The sequence below is a fragment of the Danio rerio genome, chromosome 10, assembly GCF_049306965.1.
Source record: "Danio rerio strain Tuebingen ecotype United States chromosome 10, GRCz12tu, whole genome shotgun sequence".
Classification (NCBI taxonomy): Eukaryota; Metazoa; Chordata; class Actinopteri; order Cypriniformes; family Danionidae; genus Danio; species Danio rerio.
The window spans coordinates 7269134-7292325 of record NC_133185.1 but is presented as its reverse complement, the minus strand read 5'-3'; the positions used below and the strand labels follow the sequence as shown (position 1 = coordinate 7292325).

Here is a 23192-nt window from a genome sequence, read left to right as displayed (position 1 = left end):
GCTGCTTCAGATCACATCTCTAATACTCTCACAGCGTGATTTACTCTGAAATACACGTGCAAAATAATTGAATAAATCGAATAGATGCCTTGTTAGATGACTATCATTTCAAGCAATGTAGAGAAGAGGTTCACGTTATGAAATATGGAGTAAATTATAAATATACCTGACAAAACACAATAAGAACTGAGTGATATAATATATGATACGATGCATACAGTGCATCTGGAAAGTATTCATAGCGCTTCACTGTTTCCACATTTGTTTATGTTACAGCCTTATTAAAAAATTGACTAAATTCTGTTTTTTCCTCAAAATTCTACACTCAATGCCCCATAATGACAATGTGAAAGAGTTTTTTTAAATTGTTGCACATTTATTAAAAATAAAAAAGCTGTAAAATCACATGTACATCAGTATTCACAGCCTTTGCTCAATACTTTGTTGATGCACCTTTGGCAGCAATTACAGCCTCAAGTCTTTTTGAATATGATGCCACGAGCTTGGCACACCTGTCTTTGGTCATTTTTGCCCGTTCCTCTATGCCAGGGGTGCTCAATCCTGTTCCTGGAGATCTACCTTCCTGCAGATTTCAGTTGCTACCCATATCAAACACACCTGCCTGTAATTATCAAGTGGTGTTCAGGTCCTAATTAATTGGTTCAGGTGTGTGCGGAGTCACTGATTGGATCCAAGACCAGCGACGAGATGATCCCAAGGTTTCCATATCCGGGACCAGGCCATATCCTGAGCTGCTGCTGCGCTGATGGTCATGGGGAGTGGAGAACATGTGTCTTATTCCAGCAACGCTCCAGGGACAGACGAGTCTTCGCTGAGGCCATCTTCCAGCCTCCACCGCGGTGACTGAAGCTCTGCACAAGACTTTTGGCCAGCGGAGAAATTAAAATGGTCGTGCCCAACTGAGTCTGGTTCTCTCTAGGTTTTTTTTCTTCACTCCCATCAGGTGAAGTTTTTTTTCCCTCTCCGCTGTCGCCACTGGCACGCATGGTTCAGGATTGGTAGAGCTACGCATCGATGAATGTGCTCTTAAGTGTTTGAACTCTCAGTAATGATTAAATCACACTGAACTGAGCTAAACTGAACTGAACTGAACTTAAACACTAAAAACTGAACTACACTGTTCCAGTTACTATGACCGTTTATGTGAAGCTGCTTTGACACAATCTACTTTGTAAAAGCGCTATACAAATAAAGCTGAATTGAATTGAATTGTTTGATATGGGTTGAAACTGAAATCTGCAGGAAGGTAGATCTCCAGGAACAGAATTGAGCACCCCTGCTCTATGCAATACCCCTAAGCTCTTTCAGGTTGGATGGGAAGTGACAGTGTACAGCCATTTTCAGATCTCTCCAGAGATGTTAAATAGGATTTAAGTCTGGGCTCTGGCTGGGCCACTCAAGGACATTCAGTTGTTGAGAAGCCACTCCATTGATATTTTGGCGGTGTGCTTTGGGTCATTGTCCTGCTGGAAGATAAACCGTCGCCCCAGTCCGAGGTCAAGAGCACTCTGAAGCAGGTTTCCATTCAGGATGTCTCTCTACATTGCTGCATTCGTCTTTCCCTCTATCCTGACTAGTCTTCCAGTTCCTGCTGTGTAGAAATAAGCCATCATTTTCTGAAATGGATGTGCAGTTTAGTTGAATGATATCACTCATCAGACTAACGCTGTTGAATATAATATATGAAGGTCAGATGTCTCCAACAGAGAAGAGCAAATGGTTTTTGATCACGTGCTCATGCAAGTTATTTGTTCCTCCTCTCTCCTTGTGTGACAGGGCCTTCCTGTTATTCATCAGATTATTCAACCATCTGTCCCAATCCAATGTGTCCCAATCTTTTCTCTTTCAGATAAAGATGAATCCCCTGCCAATAAACCCAAAACGCTTTCAAAAGATGTTCCAGATGATGGCAGAACCTCAGAGATTGCGGAGAGCAAGCAGCTCAGACCCGCTCCACAGATCTCCATCATACCACCTGAATCTACAGATAAAACCCAGCAGCAGTCCACTCTCTCAAGCGTCTCATCCAGCGGCACACCCTCACATGAAGCGTCAGTTCTAAAAAACCCTACAAACACCATGTCAGGCTTTAACTCATGACACTCATCGGCAAACCAACACGCAGGTAATACAAAATAAAGTCAAATCACAGGCTTAATCAAGGCATAGTTCACCCAAAGAGAAACTTACTCATCATCAAACCTTCATGAAGTTCTTTCCAAAGAAGATCTTTTAAAGAATGTTGGAAACTAGCAAATATTGATATCCATATCTGAAACCAAATATACTATTTAGGTCAGTAGCTACTAGTTTGCAACATTTTCCGTTTTCGACAGACAAAACAAACTTTAAACAAGTGGATGATGAGTAAATAATGACAGAAATGTCCCTTTCAGACAGGGCTGTCAAACTCAAGTTCCTGGGCCAAAGCCCTGCACAATTTAGTTCCAACTCTGCTCCAACATACTTACCTGTAGGTTTCAAACATGCCTGAAGGGCTCAATTAGTTTGATCAGGTATGTTTAATTAGGAATGGAACTAAACTGCTGACCTGCGGCCCTCCGGGAATCAAGTTTGACACCTGTGCTTTAAGACATGGTCATTAAACAGACCACAATGTCCAAAATCATGGACGGCTAACACGTAAATGGGTAAACATGTAAATCCCAATCAACTAAAACTATATCTTTATAATTTTGTGTAAACTGACGAGATTATCATAGAGCATGTTACAGTCCTGGCTTCTCTCATAAATAGCTGTACATTTTGCATCTAAAGGAATATCTCATTAAATGTATGATACCAAAAAATATCACACCGTTGTAATTACAATCATATCAATGGCTTATTTAGCTCCTCCATTCCTCTGGAATGGTTCAGAAGAATGTGTCACATTTATCTTGTATATACGAATGTTGAAATGTTGAATGCGGCACTTTCTGTGGCCTCATCAAACAAGGCCTGAAGTGACATTTCTTCTTTAGAAACATATTTTAATACATATATTTGATTACAATCAGAATTTGCCTCCATTGTAATTGACATCTGCCTTATGTTAACAATTACCTTTCCATCAAATGAAGTGAAGCAACTGTTGGAATTTAACTTTGGTCGTTGGTATATCAAAACTTAATTGGACATTAGTATGTAAGCAATAGAGGGATATTTCTGTGGAAGCTGCTTTTCCAGTTCTCTGTCCTAAAAATCATTTGTGTTCGGACACATCGAAATGATAAAATGTTTGCTCAAATTCTAATCGGAAGTGATCACTGACCTCTGAGGGCTCTTCAAAGGGAGCGGGGTGCTTGTGTGTTATAATGCAGCTGTTAGGAACACACTTGTTGAAGGGAGCAATGAAAGGCAAAGTCATTTCTTCATTCTCTTTACCTGGAATGTTACCATCAACTGTAGAAAATGATTTTCTTACTGCTATTAATATAATTGTTGCAAATAAATGTACATTTTATGATTATTTTTTTCCAAATATGCCTTGTGAGTAGTGTTTGTTACTTTCTTGCGGTCGGCTTTATAATTCTTTGTACACCGCGTTTTTCCTCATGTTTCTACTATCACACATTCTCATCTGAACTTATTTAAAGCATATAGACTCTGGGTACACCTGTCCAACTGCTTGTTAATGCAAATTTCTAATCAGCCAATCACATGGCAGCAACTCAAGATGTAGAGATGATCAAGATGATCTGCTGCAGTTCAAATCGAGCGTCAGAATGGGGAAGAAAGGGGATTTAAGTGACTTTGAACGTGGCATGGATGTTGGTGCCAGACGGGCTGGTCTGAGTATTTCAGAAACTGTGTATCTACTGGGATTTTCACACACAACCATCTCTAGAGTTTACAGAGAATGATCAGAAAAAGAAAAAAATATCCAGTGAGCGGCAATTGGCGCAAATCAGGCCCGGATTGGCTAATCGGGAGAACCGGGAGAATTCCCGGTGGGCCGGTCCGATTTTTGGCCACGAGGGCCGGTGTCCCTAGCAGCTTGCACTCTCAGCAGTTGCAGTTTTTTAATTTACTTGTTTATTTGACTATAACCTCACTCTTTTTAATCATTACTTTTTATTTATTGTCTCGCAGCCCCGTGAGCAAAATGCAGCCCGTAGGTTAATGATGATCATCACCCCAAACAGCGGCACCTTAGTGAATATTAATTCATATTAATGAATATTACACTTGCTCAATGAAAATCAGACGATTCACTACATTAATAAATCTGACATAACTTGATCAGAAATCTAAAATGGGGAGAAAAAGAGTAGGGTTGCAAAAAGAGTAGACATCAATAGCAGCAGATGACAATCCATTGCTTAACAGCGCCATAGTGGTCTAGTGGTTAGCACGTTACACTTAGACGCAACCGACCCGAGTTCGAACCTCACCAGAGTATAATATGTTTTTTTTACGTGTTAAGATATAAATACTGTTTGGGTTACTTATGTAGGGATACATATTTTTTTGTGTGTGTGTGTGTGTGTGTGTGTGTGTGTGTGTGTGTGTGTGTGACGACTGTTACAAAGGACTGGATATCTATAAAGAATTAATGTTCTCATATTTATGAAAAACATTTGAAGTTCTAAAGCAGCTGTGTCCTTGAAAAAGATGTGTTAGTGTCATTTGAAACTGAATTGGAAATGACGATATTTTAATATAGTCGTCGATATTAAAGGCTATAAGGATATAAGGCTTGAATCTCCAGAGCTAAAAATGAGTCCCACTCCGGCCCTGGCGCAAATGCCTTGTTGAGGTTAGAGGAGAATGGCCAAACTGGTTCCAGCTGATAAAAAGGCAACAGTAACTCAAATAACTACTTGTTACAACCGAGGTATGCAGAAGAGCATTTCTGAACACACAACACGTCCAACCTTGAAGCGGATGGGCTACAGCAGCTGAAGACCACACCAGGTGCCACTCCTGTCAGCTAAGAACAGGAAACTGAGGTTACAATTCACACAGGCTCGGCAAAACTGGACAATGTAAGGTTGGAAAAGCGTTGTCTGGTCTGATGAGTCTCGATTTCTGCTGCGACATTCGGATGGTAGGGTCAGAATTTGGCATCAACGACATAAAAGCATGCATCCATCCTGCTTTGTATCAACGGTTCAAGCTGCTGGTGGTGATGGTGTAATGGTGTGGGGGATATTTTCTTGGCACATTTTGGGCCCATTAGTACCAATTGAGCATTGTGTCAACGCCGCAGCCTACCCGAGTATCGTTGCTGACCATGTCCATCCCTTTTATGACCATCTTCTGGTGCCTACTTCCTGCAAGACAACGCACCATGTCATAAAGCATGAATCATCCCAGACTGCTTTCTTGAACATGACAATGAGTTCACTGTACTCAAATGGCCTCCACAGTCACCAGATGTCAATGCAATAGAACACATTTGGGATGTGCTGGAACCGGAGATTCACATCATGGATGTGCAGCCGACAAATCTGCAGCAACTGCGTGATGCTATCATGACAATATGGACTAAAGTCGCAGAGGAATATTTCCAGTACCTCGTTAAATCTATGCCAAGAAGGATTAAGACAGTTCTGAAGGCAAAATGAGTCCAACCAGGTACTAGTAAGGTGTACTTAATAAAGTGTCAGGTGAGTGTATATAGCATTTGAATAAACACTGCAAAAGGTGATTAGTTGGCTTAAACTTTTAAAATGAGTAAACCAGTTGCATTAAAATTATGTAAATGATCTGTGTATCATCTGTGCAATAAGTCAGCTTATCAAGTTATAACGGGTTTACTTTTTTCAAGTAAACTAACTTTTTACAGTGCACCATTGCTTTTTTATGTCTTGCCAATGTGTGAAAGCTTGTAGTGAAGTTTATTTATAAACTGATTTCGAGAGGATCACATGGTTATGATTGCTTGCAGCTGGTCCTGCATTATTCAATTCATGATTCACCAATCAGACGACTCCTAAGCCACTATAAATACCCTAAAGCTGCATCCCAAATGGCACACTATACACTATGCACTCATGGACTATGTACTTATGCACTTACACACTCAACAGGATAGTACATGTATGTAGTGTCGTCCCAAATGGCACACTAATGTTTTTTTACTAAGTGGAAATTCAAACCATTTCCTTGATGACGTTTGACGGTTGCCTAATCAGGGAAATAAACGACCGAATTATCAAATAGTACCTGCCGTGAGTATATCCGCATTTACCATCGGGAGGCGCTATAATCACTCTCGTAGGAGAATTTTGCTTTCACCATCCAAAATAAATAAAGTTATTCAACATGTGCGTCTGATAGCTCCGCCCCTTCCGCTACGTAAGCAAACCTGTGGTCGTTGAGTGCGTGAAGTGTCCATCATTACACACTTCATTTTACCAGCTGAATGAGTGCATCATCCGGGTAATTAAAGTGCACTTATTATTTTGAGAGTTTTCAGTGTGAACACACTACTAACACTATTTATTCTACAAAATGTCATAGAATAGTGCATAAGTATGCGATTTGGGATGCAGCTTTAGTTTCGTATAACAGCCACCTTTGGTTTGAAGAATCCCCCCCCCTTTGGTTAGTGCTTTGGCATAGCTATAAGGTGCTCATGGTGATCTGAGTTTGATTCCAGGCTTTAGCTTCTTTGCTGATTCTTGGGTCTGGCTGCAGGTGCACGCTGAGACTGCATGCGATGCTTACACCAAGCGCTACCCCTCACAGTGACATTACTAGCTTTTCACGCTTATTTCATGTGGCTGCCAATTTTAAAACACAAAAGCGAGGCTGCGGTGGGAAGAAACCCGAAGGTATAGGATCAGCTGTGCTGTGGACTACAAACCTCCAGCTGTTGCTGAGATTTCAAAATGCAGATGTGGTGTAAACATCACTTTAATATCCTTCAGTTCAGATTAATTAAAATAATGAAAAGCATAATAATCATCAAACAAAGTCATAATCTATTTAAGAGTAATAAAGCTTAAGTGTTCTCCTATAAGCTTCAGTTGATGGCACCCTGAACTGATGACCTACATGGCCAATCACAGTCATTTCTGTTGAGCATTGGTGAATACGATGGCAAATCAGCGGTGCAAAAAATGCTTTTCTTACTTTGATTTTTTGTCTTGTTTCTAGTCCAAATATCTAAAAATTCCTAAATCAAGAAGAATTTTCTAGACAAGCAAAACATATTGTCTTGTTTTGAGAAATAATATGAAGTGAGTTTTTCCTTGAAACAAGCTAAATAATCTGCCAATGTGGTAAGCAGAATAATCTTACGTCAAAAGGAAAAACAAGATTATTTTGCTTACCCCATAGGCAGATTAGTTTGCTTGATTTAAGGAAAAACTTACTTAATATTGGCATATTATTTCTTAAAACAAAACAATATGTTTTGCTTGTTTATAAAATGCTTCTTAATATAAGAACTTTTAGATATTTAGACTAGAAACAAGACAAAAAATCTAAGCAAGAAAAGCATTTTTTGCAGTGTGTTTAAGAACCATTATCGGGTGTAATATAGTGAAACAATCAGTTCATTAGTTTGATAAATGGCATCTAAAACTTGTGTTATCAAAGATAATGTTTGCTAAATTTCCTTTTAACCTAGCTGAAAACGAAGTCTGTTATGCCTTTTTATTTTCTATCTGTTCAGAATGGACCTTTGTGGCACTTGGAGATTGGTGAAATGATAAATTTGTGACCCCGTTTCTGTGTGACTCCAAGCGATACTTCCAGGTTTCTACCCACCGCAGCCTCGATTTCACTTTTAAAATGGCTGCCATGTAAAAACTATTGAGTGCATGTCTGAGTCTGCATGTATTGGAGTTCACTTCTCGCTTTCTCTCTCTGCGTTCCTATCCATGATGTCCTGTAATATAATAATTGTTTAAAAAAAATAATAAAAACAATCAAGTTCTAATGAATCGTTCTAATTAAAGCACCAAACACTTATATAATTTCAGTTACATTCAATCAGTGGCGGTTCTAGTTTAAATGGCACCCTGGGTCTGTGCCAGTGGTGTAGTGGTTAGTTCGTCGACACATGCACTCCGGTGCTCGCGGCAACCCGAGTTCGATTTCACCTTGCGGTCCTGTGCCGATCCTTCCCCTCTCTCTGCTCCCCATGCTTTCCTGTCAATTCTCTATTGTCCTGTCACAATAAAGGTGAAAAGCCTAAAAAATAATTATAAATGGCAACCTGGACAAAACCACCCCCAAACATACCCCCTCCCCATCTCCCAAAAAATAAAGACACTATGTGGTATGACTTCTATATATATATTTTATATAAATATATAATATTTATATATTTATATATTTTATATTTATATAAATAATATATACATTTAAAATAATAATTATAAATACATTTAATTATATTTATTTATTTTCAATAAATAAAACAATTTGGTTATTATTATTATTATTTTATTATTATACAACTATTATTCTAAATAAATAACAAATCAATCCTAAATGGAACTGAAAAACAATGAAAAGACACAACTGAAGTAATATTCTAAGACTTTTGCATGAATATTAACTATGACAGTTCTATAGAATACAAAAAAATATTGTTTTATAGATTTATCTGTTGTCTTGGACCCGACTTATGGCTGAGAATTAAAGTTATGAAGTCTTAGTTACTTCCCTGACTGATTATTCCTCCTTTCTGCTTCATAGCCATGCTTAGTCAAAGTAGAATCATCATTTGATATAAACTTTAGCTTTGTTTACTTGCATATAGGCGTGCATGTACAGTAAACAACCGAGGTCAGGAGCAGCGCATGTGAGGACCGAAGGAATGGCTTACTGCACAAATGCGTCAATTTGTTTTCACCAGTGTTGTTTCGGTTGCACTATTGCACATAAAGAAAAATAACATTGCACATGCAAAAGATGCCAAATGTGAAAAGCCCCTAACATCTTTATTCTGGGATAACAATTCTAAATTAATATACTTGCATAAAGTAAATCTTACCTCAAAGCTTTAACTGGGGCACTTTTTTACACCATCTCCCCATGCCGCCCCGAGCAAGATGCCGCCCTGGGCGATCGCCCATACTGCCCATGCCTAAATTCGCCACTGCATTCAATTAAATTTCAACTATATTTTGTGAATATAATTTTAAAGCAACACTTACTTTGTTTTTATTTACTGTGGTAAAACGAATTCCTTCCATGTATAAAGTCAGCAGCTCATTTCGTGATTAATTCGAAGTTGTGCCCTTGTACTGTTGCTGAGCTCCCCTAGTGGGCCCTCTTTTGCTGTGGCACTGCTTTATATAAGACTGTCCGACCCTTTTACTCGTCACGTGACCGATTCCCGAAGCATCCGCGGCGCGCGTCACGTGACCGGGGTCGACAGCAGACATCGGGAGCTGCTCTCCTCCGACTGGGATCTCGTCTATGGTTTTCTCAAGCCAAGGGGTGCAGTTTTTCCGAACAGGTTTGAATTCCCACCCTTTTTTCGTCTCATTTCCTCATAGAACACTCAGTTAGGAATAAAACAGGGTAGGCGAGCACGCCGCGGTGGTATTATCAGATCGCCGTGCTGCTGTTGTAAATCGCGAAATGGTGGCAGTGACACAGCCCAGAATGAGGATAGCGGATGAAGGACGCTTGTCCGTTTTAGACGTATATTCGACATTTTCCGATTACGTTATATTGTTGAGGGAGGCGTTTTTATAGCACATATGTTAAAGCTCAGTATTTGATCATGTGAAGTCGAGCATCTTCATCACCCTCCTATTCATTATCCTCCCCATCAGGAGAAACAGGATGATTCCTCTCAGAGCTCTCACTAAACCTTCGACATTTCCGATTATCGTCATTATTATTTGATTATATATGATTTCTTTCGATATTACACTGATGTTTGATTCATTCTAAGCTGTAAAGCATTGGCCTGTTTTTCGGGGCTCATTCTTCATCATGACTGGCATTAAACACGTTTCCATATGGATAGTGGTCACATCCCACACTACACACCATTTTACTGTTAAATGTACTGTTTTGATAGCATATATATTTTTCTTTTTTAATTTAATTTAGATAGCATTTTACTTTCAAGATTTAGGAATGTGAGTAACAAGAGCCGAACATGCATAAAAACTGATATTTTAAATGCATATCATTAATTATATTAGTAATCTATGCTTTTTTTTGCGTAAGAAATAAGATAGTATTCTTTGACATTGTTGCTAGTTAATTTGTGCAATTATTGTGTGGTGACTCTGTTAATGTTTTAATGATACATCTTCAGTTACAGTAGTGTTTCTTATTCATTTGATTTTATCAGTTTATTTTGTAATATTAATTTATTCATATTCTTTTTGGCTTAGTCTCTTTATTAATCTGGGGTCGTCACAGAGGAATGAATCGCCAACTTATCTAGCATATGTTTTATGCAGCGGATGCTCTTCCAGCTCAACCCATCACTAGGAAACATCCAGACACCCTATAATTCACACACACACACACACACACACACACACACACACACACACACACACACACACACTATGGTCAATTTAGTTTACCTAGTTAAATATATCTTGGACTTGTGGGGGAAACCGGAGCACCGGAACACGGGAAGAACATGTAAACTTCACAAAGAAACGGCAACTGACCCAGCCGAGGCTCAAACCAGCAACCTTTTTACTGTAAGGCGATCGTGCTACCCACTGGGCCACCGTGCAGCCTATTTTGTATTAATAATGTAATGTGATTAAATAGTTATTACACTATTTAGCCTCCACAAATTTATCTTTTTAAATGTAAAAGTATTTCTTTCCTCTAAAATCTCTTTTCAACCAAAGAATACTAAAAATGTTCAAATTTAGAGTTTTATCTCAATATTCTGACTTTGATTTTACATCTCAGAATTAAAAATTCTTAATATAATTAAAGTATATGTATATAAATTGAGTTCACGGTAAATAAATTAATAAAACACACATTTCTAATTTAAATGCAGACAGCTGCAGAATCATTAGCAATTCACGAGCCTGTATTTAACATCTTAAGAACTGTCAAACATTTAAAAATGTATTTGTCTGGGATAAACCCAGTTTATGGTATCTTTAATTTTGTAGATACTGTTCAGAATAAAATAACTGGTGTAAGAATAAGATGATAATCTTTCAGTGTTGCCAGTTAACATGTGCAATTATTGTGTCATTATTTTGTTAATGTATTAATGATACATTTTCAGTTAGGCTGTGATTCCTAGTAATTTGATTTTATCAGATTATTTTTTAATAATGAAGATAAGTATTGCACTATTTAGTCTCCACAAATATATATTTTTAAATCTAAAAATATATATATTTTCTCTAAAATCTTTTTTTATACCACAGAATAGTAATATTATTAAACGAATTTAGAGTATTACCTCAATATTCTTACTTTGAATTTACATCTCAGAATTAAAAATTCTTAATATGATAAAATATATATACAGTTGAAGTCAGATTTATTAGCCCCCCTGATTTATTAGCCTTCCTGTTTATCTTTTTCCCCAATTTCTGTTCAACGGAGAGCAGATTTCTTTCAACACATTTCTGAACACAATAGTTTTAATAACTCATTTCTAATAACTGATTTATTTTATCTTTGCCATGATGACAGTAAATAATATTTGACTAGATATTTTTCAAGACACTTCTATACAGCTTAAAGTGACTTTTAAAGGCTTAACTATGTTAATTAGGTTAAGTAGGCAGGCTAGGGTAATTAGCAGGGCCAGACGGAATCTGCAGACGTTTTTTTGCTATTTCTGCTGAGAATTTTGGTAAAAATCTGCAGATTTCTGCAGAATTATTTTGAGAGTATCATAACTAAAACCTTAATATGTGAAATAAAAAGTATTACCTTTTCAACTTTTAATGTTTAAAATGCAAATTAGATTCACTTTATTTGGTAAACAAAGCAAGTCTTATGTAATAAATCTACTAAAAGACAGAAAATACTACTGTATAAACTGCATTGTACATGAATCAGATGAAGATTTTCATATTAGTCTATAATATTACTGAAATTAATTTAAAAACTGAATATATATATAGATTTACACACATTTACTTGAGTAAATAAACAGAATTAATGATGGGCTAGAAATCTGTGGAATTCTGCGCGCGCAGATTCCGTGTGGGCCTAGGCAAGTTATTGTATAACGATGGTTTGTTCTGTAGACTATCGAAATAAATATACAGCTTAAAGGGGCTATTAATTTTGTCATTAAAATGGCTTTTAAAAAATATAATAAATTTTTAATAAATAAAATTTTAAACTGCTTTTATTCTAGCCAAAATAAAACAAATAAGGCTTTCTCCTGAAGAAAAAATATCATCAGACAAACTGTGAAAATTTCCTCGCTCTGTTAATCATCATTTGGGAAATATTTAAAAAAGAAAACAAAATTCAAAGGGGGCTAATGATTCTGACTTCAACTGAATTGAGTTCACAGTAAGTAAATTAAAAAAACACATATATCTAATTCAAAAGCAGACAGCTGCAGAATCATTAGCCATTCACCAGCCTGTAGTTAACATCTTAAGAACTGTCAAACATTTGAAAATATATTTGTCTGTGATAAACCCAGTTTAATGTATCTTCAATTTTGTAGATACGGTTCAGAAAAAAATAACTGGTGTAAAACATATGGTAAATCCAGCTCATGCACTGCATTGCTTTGGATTTGTGGATCATTTTTCTAGCATCTCTCATCAAATGTCTCAGTAAGTGTTTAGAGCTCTGAGGGATTTATTTGTGGTCTCCTGAGAGCCTTTTATTTCAGGAAAAGGCTTGATTTTTATTAAAGTCCCCTTCAAATGTGTCAGACCTTTATGGCTGCCAAAATATTCTTGGATCTCCTTTCCAACATCACTGGCACATCAGGACCATCGCCAGTAGAAATGCTTCATCGTCACTGAGCAACACCTTTTGAGGCTTTAACAGCTTTCAGAGGCATTATTTCCCGTCAGACTGTAATCCAAGTGCTGGATTTAAGCTCATGCCTACTAGATGCTTTTCTTTCTTGTTGTTTTGTGTCAAAATGACAGCCAGCATTTTCATTCCTTAACTGTTTGAACAGCGGCGAACGCACATTATCAGCATCTTAATTCCCTGAAATATCTATTTTTTTTAAATGTATGTTTATGTATGAAGCTATATTTTGTATTATTTTATCTTTGCATCAAATGACAAAAAGAAAATTGTAAGTCACTTTTTGGACAAAAATATCTGCTAAATAAGAGCAGTTGTATGTAAATGGCAACCTTGCCAGGAAGAAAATTAAGTTTTCACCAAAATACCGAGACGGTTTCTACGTTTTTTTTTTTTTTTTTTTTTTTTGTATAATCAAGTATTTTACAGTACTTTAGAAATACTCAAAAAATGTCTCTGCCAATGTTTTTAAACTATTTTATTTTATTAAGTCACACGAATGGCAATTTTACATCCACACTCAAAAAACGATTCCTGCTGCTTGTTCAAACTACCTGTTTAAAATGAGCTGAAACAACAAAATTCCTGTGATTTTTTAAAAATTTTTTTTATTTATTTATTTTTATTTTTTTGCCATCTTATTTGTTTTAAGTTCAGTCTACTTAAATTTGTAAACCATTAAGTTAACTTAAGCATTTTGTGTTGGGACAACAAGAAGAAATTGTGTTGATCCAACTACCTGGTTAGGGGATTTGTAGTTCCCAGCAAGCTTTGCATGGGATGGGATTGAATTAAGAGAGCGAAATGTTGACAATAAAAGTAATCTTAGGTGTTTAAAGTTAATAGAAAGCCTTTTTAGAGTTAAATCTTCACTTTAGTTCAAAGAGTTAGAAGACTTACATGTAATGCTTTGAGTTTTGAGATTACCACCTGCCAGAAGCACCCATGCTTTGGGTGTTGGCAGCTTATTTAGCAAAAATGCAGTTTGTTGAACTCCTAAAATGAGTTGTAGGATCAGCCTCAATCAACTGTATATGTGACTCATGAAATATGCTTAAAAATGGCTCTTTTGGTTAGTTTAAGATAACTTTTAAAAAAAACTAAGAGACATCGAAATGTAAGACGCATAAAAGACATATGATATAATCAGACTTCTGAGTTTAATGTAAATAAAAATACAATGTGATAAATACAAATATGATAAATCATGTTGGGCCAATTCAGTTGCATTTATTTGTTTTGTATTGTTTATAGTTGTTTTGTAGTTGATGCTAAACAAATATATTGGATGGAAATCCTGCCCTCAATTAAACTGAGTTCATCCGATGAGTTATTTTTTTGAGTGCATATTGCTGCTTTTTCCTCAAAATATTAAATAACTTTAAAATCAATCATGTTTTTTTCTATATTGAGCCAACTCTTATGTTGATTAGCATTAATTAATTTAATTCACAGAACTTCTACATAAGTATGTCGTATACTGCAAACTCGAAGACTTTTTTGGTCACATTCATAACGCATGTTTATTTTCCTCATTTAAGGTACAAAACACATTTACAGATTGCTATTTTGTTGGTCTTATAACTCTGTGGTTAGTTGTTCTGGAAAATATAAACAGATGTTTTAATATATTATTAACATATACACTGAAAAAAATTATTCAGAGATGATTCCTTGGATTTACTAAATTTTTTTACGTTAAGTGGTTGTAAACAATTTATTTGTGTTGAATTTAAACAAACAAATTAAGTTGACCATTGTTAAACTTAATTTGATTGTTTAAATTCAACACAAATAAATTGTTTGCAATAGTTTTGCATGCAACACTTTTTTTAGTGTACTTTCTATGTGAATTTATGTTTTGAGGTTTTACTGCAAATGTCACATCCATAACGCTGGAATTGCTCATGACTAAATGTAAATGTAATTTAAATGTTAAAAAAAACAACCTAATTACTCTTAAAGAAGTTGAGCTTTACACAAGAGCGTTTGTTTTTTAATTTGAAAGTCCTGACAATACTATTGTGGAGGGTTTTTTTTTTGTTTGTTTTTTTTTTTTCGTTATTTGAGCAAATAAAAATATAAAAATAAGTTGGTATTCTCCCGTTCACTGCTCTCTAAGTGACGACTTCTGATGCTGAGAAACCAGACTGAAAAACATGAAGGGCTCTATTTTAACGATCTAGGTGCAAAGTCTAAAGTGCATGGCGCAAAAGCATTAAGGGTGTGTCTGAATCCACTTTTGCTATTTTGAGGATGGAAAAATATCGGCCTCTTTACTGTCTCTATCTCTTTCGTGGATAAGGAAACGGTATTGTACGCACTGCGCTGAAGACATCCATAAGAATACATGATTCATTTAGTTTGTTTCAAGATTTGTTTCAAAATAATTTCTAAATTCAGTTCTAATATCCAGCAAACGAATAAATGAACAATAATAACGAAGTGTGGTTAAAAAACTGAGTTATATCTAAACACGCATGCTCTACCTAATATAGTTCAAAACCTGTCTGGTGGACAAATCTAAACTAGTTTTTATTAAAACAAATATAAATATGCATGTTATAAATAATTCTGCTAATAATAATATTTTACAAATGCAGATTGTCATGAATAAACAGAAAAAAGCCCCCCGAGATAAAGGCGTGCAGGCAGTGGTTTTTATATTTATGTAGAAAATAATATTTTTTGTAATATTTTAATCTTTTAATTCCTCTTCATTTGTAAAGATATTTGTGTATTGCTGAACATCCTGCGTATATTAAGCAATAAGTAAGCGCTTAATGTCGAGTTCAGGCCTCATGATTTTAGCCCCGATTTTGGCTCGCCGACAGGTTTTGAGAAATTGCCGACAAATGCCTGAAATCACAGGAAAATCGCTGCTCGTGCACGTGAGAAGCAGTCACACTGTATGAACTATCGAAGACGCGATCTGAGAGAATCGCTGATGAGTGGGTGATGACTGTGAGATATTTTGTATGCTAAATATCTGGAGCTGTTGGCGATTCAAATCATGTCGTGTGAAATGAGTTTTGACTGAAAATAATATCAGCGATCGCCAACAGCCAATGAGAGCGCAGCATCCACTAGTGTGTGTGTACCTGCAGGGCAGCGGGAGGTTGGTGGAGAAGCGCTTATTTTCGGTTTATTTGGACTCAAGAAATGGAGGAAAACTAGTGGAGGTTTGACAGGAGCACTGTGTCTGATTGAAGTTTCGTTTAGAAAGTTAAAAAAGAAAGTTGAGGAGAAATTGCAAATTCCCTTCAAACCCAGGTGAGCAAATATGCACATTTTCTACCCCATTAAAGGCTTTTTTCTCGTTTTGTAGTTAATAACAAAAGATACACTACGTGTTTTTGGCTGTGAGACATAGCTTGGACGAAGTTTTCGGTGATTCTTCCTATTGTAAAGTCATGCAATGTAAAAGACCCTGTCGCCGATCCATCTTGCAGTGTAAACAAAGCAGCGACAAAACGCTAGCCCAGATAGTCATGCGGTGTGAAAACATCTGTGACACGGCTACTTTCAAAATCATGCAGTCTGAACTCGGCGTGAGGCGCACAACTAACGCGCTCTGCGCTGGACCAAATCAACCGTTGTGGTTTACAGGAGCTCAAGGTACATGTGTATCAACACAAGAGGACAGAAAGGACAATGAAACAAGTGAGATTGAGAAATAAAATGTTGGGTGTTAGCTTTTCAGTTTACACTCAGTGGTTTTGTTGATCTCTAGGAAAGTGAGTTTTTGTTCACTCTAAGATCCTACTTAAATGATTTCTTATTTTGCCGGGGATTATACTCCTAAATAATCTAATGAAAAGCAAACAATGCCAGATGCAGGCTGGAGTTATTCTCAGAGCTGTGAGTGAACAAAGAAATTAAATATGATGACTATTAAGCACTGTATAGCATGTACTATTTCATTTTTGTCACTTTAAAGGGCCATAAAACCCCGAGGCAAAACAAAAACACACGCAGGGGAGAAAGACAGTGACTGTGTTTAATGATGGTGGAATGTTTGACACCATTAGTCGTATAAGAGAAAAATCCTCTGCATTTCTTGTTAACTTAGATGCACTTGGTAGATCAGAAAGCTGTGTGTGTGTGACTATCCAGACACAAAATGCGTCGAAAATTCAACTCGACGGTCGGTAAGAGTTTGCTTGCAGTTTTTACATGTTTACACTCGGAGAGCAGCAGCTTTCAGCCCATAATATTGTAGTGATATTAACGTGCTGTAAACTAAGTAAATCATTTTGACTAAGGTCTGTCTTTAAACACTGGAAGAGTACTGCTGACGATACGAACTTTACTTTGCCATCTAAATGAACAAAGAAAGGGCACTGATCGCACACACTTACCAAATCTGTAGAGACAGGACTATCAACACCAACTGGAGCTGTGTCTTTTTTAAAAGGAGACGAGCAGCAAATCCGGATCTCACTATTTCCACATGCGAAAAGCTCTCGGGTAAAAAAATATTCCGTACAAACATATTTCTGCCTCGTGTCGCGTGCACTAATCCACACGTGATTCCAGCTGCGCTCTCATAGCTGGAAAATGAAAACAAAACCTTCACTACAGCACATTATAAAAGCAACACTGACGACCGGTATCTCCAAACAATTCTTATTCTTTTCCCACTTGTTTTGGCAACACAACGTGGCATCTTTCTGCCGTCTGAACACTGTTTTGGGTACAAACAGTCTTCGAAGCTATCATGCATATTAATGAAGTTGCACTGCATACACAATAGCCCCTTTCACACATACAGACCTTTCCGGAAAATTACCGGCAATTTTCCGGAAAGGTTGTATGTGTGAACAGGCCCTTTTGAAAATACCGGTAAATTCGTTCTGGCTATTTTCCGGAAAGAGAAGTTGTAACATTACTGGTAATTTGCCGGAATGCTGCGCTGTGTGAATGCAGAAGGAAGATAGCCGGAAAGAGTGCGTCCACGTCTAGAACGGGCTGACGTGAGACGTCTGCTTTAGCCAATCACAACAGTCAGACGCATTCATGTGCGTGCGGTTTATGAGAATAAAAGCCTTTGAATATTTTTTCCAGACACCTTTAGCTGCTAGATGTTAGTCAGATAACGTGTATATGTTCCTTCTTAATGCTAACTGTATAAATAATTATCGATAAAATGTTTATGATAATCCGTTGTTTGTTTACCTTCAAGCTTTGCGTGTGCCCGTGAGCACCCATAGCGCCAGCACACACACATATCATGAACATCTCGACATGCGAAAGTGTTTCTCTATGTTTTCATTAGAGTTGTACTCAATACTGATCCATCCGAAGAGTTTGTAATGTAGTCAAATGTTTACAAACACAAGCGCAGCTGTTTAGAGGTCATTTCTGGTTAATGATGTCAGAATTTACCGGCATTTTGCGATGGATGTGTGAATGCTCTTTTCCGGAAAAATTCCGTAACGTCCTCGCCTGTGTGAACAGCGTTTTTTTTAATATACCGGTAAAGTCGTTCCGGAAATTTTCCGGATATTTACCGGTATCACTGTGTGAAAGGGGCTAATAAAGCGCACTGATTGACTTGAGCCAAGTCTTACTCATGAATGAATGCAGCACACTCAGAGTCGTCATAAGCTACTCCCAGGTACAGACGTGCAGTCTACATGCTGGAATACACGCTAAAATCTGATGGCTGTGACACAGCTTCAAAAATTAGTTTCAAACCGGATGTACGAATTTGCTCGAAATAACGCAAAGACAACCGATTTTCCCTTTTTAGTGAAATATATGTAGTGTTTATAGCAGTGTGGGACACATATACTACTGTCAACAGCTCAAAACATGTGTTTTGGTGTTCCCTGACCCTTTAACATGTACTATTTTTTTTTCTTCCACGACTTGCTTGTGTTTTTCAGCCAGGTCATGTCATTAAAGATGGAAATGGATGCCAGTGGAGCGTCCAGGGCACCCATATCTGTTCTGCCTGCAGCTGAGGTCAAAAGCACCCTGAAGCCTGAAGCCGATAAACCCCGCTGCTCCAGCACTCCCTGCTCCCCCATTAAAAGTACTGTCTCAGGATACCAGATCCTTCACATGAACTCCAACTATCTCGTGGGCTTTACAACTGGCGAGGAGCTTCTCAAATTAGCCCAGAAATGGTCAAGTCCTGACAGCAGCAACACAGAGGCCTTGCCCAGCCCCATTAAAAAGCCTGTGGATTTAGGTCTGCACCGAGCCTCACGGATTTACAAAGCCAAAAGCCGTTACTACCAACCGTACGACATCCCAGCCGTCAATGGGCGAAGGAGGCGGCGCATGCCCAGCTCAGGCGACAGCTGCCTGAAGTCCATAGTGAGCGGGGAGCCAAGCAAGGCTTTACACGGGCCCCTGCCTCTCTGCCTGTTGAAGGGCAAACGGGTTTACTCCAAGTCCCTGGACTACCTCAACCTGGACAAGATGAGCCTCAGGGAGCCGGTGGACACAGAGGTGCTGCAGTACCAGCTGCAGCATCTGAATTTGCGGGGTGAGCGCGTATTCACCCGCAACAAAACATGAGTTCTCACGTCAACCTTCACCTGCCCACGGTTGTCTGACTGCATTGTAGGGCCTTGATTTTTACCACTCTGATTACAGGTAGTTCCCCACTAACGCATCCATAGAACACTGATCCTGTTCATTTAGCAGAGGTGTGTGATCGAGCACCATGAGGCCCGGTTCAGCCCAAAGTATACTTTGGACTTTGTGTGTGTGCGAGGGTTCGCATGCAGTGTGCGTGACATGGATTTGATCAGAAGAATAGTATGTGGACATTGTATTTTTTTGTAACCTCAAGCTGTTTCGCACTAGGCATGGGACGATAATCGTTTTCAAGGTATAACGCGGTTTGGAAAAGTCAAGGGCTGCGTCCGAAACCGCCTACTACTCAGTAGGTACTGCATTTGAATTTAAACGTACTGCTTGGCCGTTATAAAAGTGCGTTCTATACAGTACGAATGTGAAAAGTATGAATGGAATTCGGATGTACTACATCCGCCATTTTGTCATGGTCACGTGACCTACCTGCGTCAGTTGCGTCGCTTCTTCCATTCATGAATTCTCTCGCGGGGCATTATGGGATAGAGCAGCTTGCATGGGATGTGCACTCCAGAATCTCGCTAGATGTATTAAGTCATCCGGGTACTTCTCGCATACTGATTTTCGAATTGTATGGATTCGGACACACTACTCGGCTCGCATACTGATTTTAGCGTACTGTATAGTATGGAAGGTTTCGGACGCAGCGAAGGTTTTAAAACTGCCAACATTTTCTGTAAAAACATTCCCAAGGTATGAGTAAGATTTTTATTTAAATTCTTTTCAAGACAACGGTATCTCCAGCAGAAAAAATATCCAAAGATTTCGTTTTAAATTGTAAAGAAATCTGGGTTTTCGAAATTAACGAAGACTGAAGTCAATGATTCATTTCAATTATTTAGCCTGATGTTTACTGCTCCAAACTATTATAAATCTTTCAAAAAATAAAATATATTGTTCTCAAAGGGTAAAAAAGTTTTTGTTGTTTACACAGACATTTAAAAATATATATATTTTAGAGCAGTAATCACAATACCGTGAACCGGTGATATTTTTATCCAAGGTTATCACACCGTCAGAATCTTTTACCGGCCCATGCCTATTTCGCACATGCTCTTTATATTTGTTTTGCACTAACTCATGTCCACAAGGTGGAAAAATTGATGAAACTACTGTAGATGGCAAAACCATTAGACGCCCATGTTGATGGGTTCATAGTTAAGCTTGATTTATACTTCTGCGTCGTGATCGCTGTACCTCAAAACACAAACCTTAAATCTAGCTGACGAGCATTTATACCACTAATTTATACTACGTTCTGTCTGTGTAGCTCTGCAATAATTGATCCCAAACACTAAATAGTGGGGTTTCCGTGTTCCACTGCGTTAAGATTTTTAGCCTTGTGTTTTGAGAAGCCTGCTACTATAGCAGTAGCACAAACTCATACAGAGAACAGAGGCAGGATCTAGTGAATGCTCAACAACTTTAACTATAAAATAAACACCAAACAAAATATAAATCTGCAAGACTTGATAAACACGTCCTGCCATCAGCTGCTCTCTGATCCCCTCTCTGCCCTCCTACATTCATCATACTAAGCTGACCAATCACAGATCTTGGTTCCCTTTTGTGAGGTGCACGGAAGGGCAAAGGCTATTCTACTGTGCAAAGGCTACACCAAACCTACGGCATACACTGGACTCAGAAATATAAATCAGCATTTATATACAATCTTAATCTACAAAAAAAGAAAAAACACTGGACATAGATTCATTTTTCAAGTGCGCATGTGACTTTATTTTAAATAAAGTATACTTTGGGCTTTGGAGGAAACTTTAAAGGAGTTTTTTCTTAAAAAAACAAATTCTGGCATTATGTACTCACTTTCATGTTATTCCTTCAAACTTTTTCCTTTTTGTCCAATGGAACGGCTTTTAAAAGTTATGATGATTGCAAGAACCTTGGCATTAGCATATGTTCAGTCTTAAAAAACACCAAATCATAACCTTTACTAGAGAATTGGCTGAAATTTTTAATTGTAATCTACTGCAGCTCTTAAAAATCATTTGAATTGATTCAGTAAACAATATTAGTCCTGTCGCACAAAAAATTATCAAGTGGCTTTGGAAGACTTGGAATATAGCGAACAGATTTGCACTTAAACTGTGGTCACAAACAGGGGTATGGTGTATGGGCACTAAATTGCCCAGAATGTGACAATCTGCACCATGTTAAAAAATAACACATTAAGTCACTATAAATACCCTAAGTTTCATATAACAGCCATCTTCATTCTGAAGAATCCTCCCTTCCACCCCTACTCCTCCTCCTTTCCTAGATGAGTAGCACGTTAGCTCAGTGGTTAGCACTGTTGCCTCACAGCAAAAACATCACTAGTTCTAGTCCTTACCAAGCCAGCTGACATTCCTGTGCAGAGTTTACACTTTCTCTCCGTACTCACGTGGGTTTCCCCCCAGGTTCTAGTGATGGGAAGTTCGGATCATTTTACTGACTCGGATCTTTGAGTCTCGTTCATCAAGATGAACGAATCTTTTTTCGAGTTATTTCGTTCATTTGGTTCAATTTGCCAAAATATTATTAAAATGTTACGAATTGCTTCCAAACACATCTACAACTAACCCAAACGGTTGACTGCACGACAAATAAGTCATAAATAGAACAGTATAAGAAGGAGAAAATAATAATTCAATGTTTACCTGCTCTTTTGTCTATGAAGGCATGTTGTCTCTTTGCTCAGCTCACCTCTTCATGTCTTCAAATGTCAGGGGTTCATTCACGTTACACTGACAGTCACATATAATCTTAATCAATGCACAGTCTAAGCCGATAGGAGCCATGATCATTCGTTGTTTACGTGACAGAATGACTCAAACCCGAGGAGTCGAGAGATGAACGGTTCAATTCTTTTTCCGGGTTTAAACGTGTATGATTGGCCCGTGAGGAACGAGTGACTCAGACCCGATAGAAGACTCGTGAGGTGAGCAGTTCAATTCTTTTTCCGGCTCTAAACGTGTATGATTGGCCCGTAATGAACGAGTGACTCAGACCCGATAGAGGACTCGAGAGGTGAGCGGTTCAATTCTTTTTCCGGCTCTAAACGCGTATGATTGGCCCGTGATGAACGAGTGACTCAGACCCGATAGAGGACTCGAGAGGTGAGCGGATCAATTCTTTTTCCGGCTCTAAATGCATATGATTGGCTTCTGCCAATGTGATGAAGACTTGAAATTAACGATACCTGCACAAATGTGCGCACGCGCGGATGAACAAATCACTCCCTGAGAGGACTCGTAGTTCCCAAATCATATTGAAGATTCGTTCAAAATGAACGAACCGTTCATGAACGACCCATCACTACCAGGTTCCCCGGTTTCCTCCTACCATCCAAAAACATGCAATTTAAGTGAATTGACTTATCCAAATCGGCACCATAGACATGCCTACCTACATCCTAGTAAGTAGTTGTCTCTTAAGAGCAATCACTCTGTTCATTAGCTACTACAGCAGGGGAGTTCTCGAGATCTACCTGAGCTCAAACTCCCCTCTCGCCTTGCAAACGGGAAGAAGCCCCGGGCTCGAGGATCTTATGAGCTCAGGGGGACAGCATGACAAACAAGCTTTATAATCAATCATCAGCTAAGTGTGAACTCCTAAAAGGATAATAAGTGCAGAAT

At 38.0% G+C, this 23192-nt stretch overlaps 2 protein-coding genes across 21 annotated transcripts in view; both read left to right on the top strand.

The window, feature by feature from the left end:
• Window positions 1-3505, top strand: part of ppip5k2 (diphosphoinositol pentakisphosphate kinase 2) — a 93156-nt gene extending 89651 nt beyond the window's left edge. For all 20 annotated transcript variants that reach the window (XM_009305118.5, XM_073914401.1, XM_068223893.2 and 17 more), the window contains one exon: window positions 1871-3505. In XM_009305118.5, coding sequence (XP_009303393.1) covers window positions 1871-2121 — 251 coding nt within the window. In that variant the 3' untranslated portion in view covers window positions 2122-3505. The remainder of the gene's footprint in view (window positions 1-1870) is intronic.
• A 5840-nt stretch (window positions 3506-9345) lies between these two features.
• macir (macrophage immunometabolism regulator) lies at window positions 9346-19835 on the top strand. The gene is made up of 2 exons (NM_001128757.2): window positions 9346-9448; window positions 18840-19835. Exon 2 carries the CDS (start codon window positions 18847-18849, stop codon window positions 19477-19479), a length of 633 nt encoding a protein of 210 aa, NP_001122229.2. The 5' UTR covers window positions 9346-9448; window positions 18840-18846; the 3' UTR covers window positions 19480-19835.
• Window positions 19836-23192: the final 3357 nt, after the last annotated feature.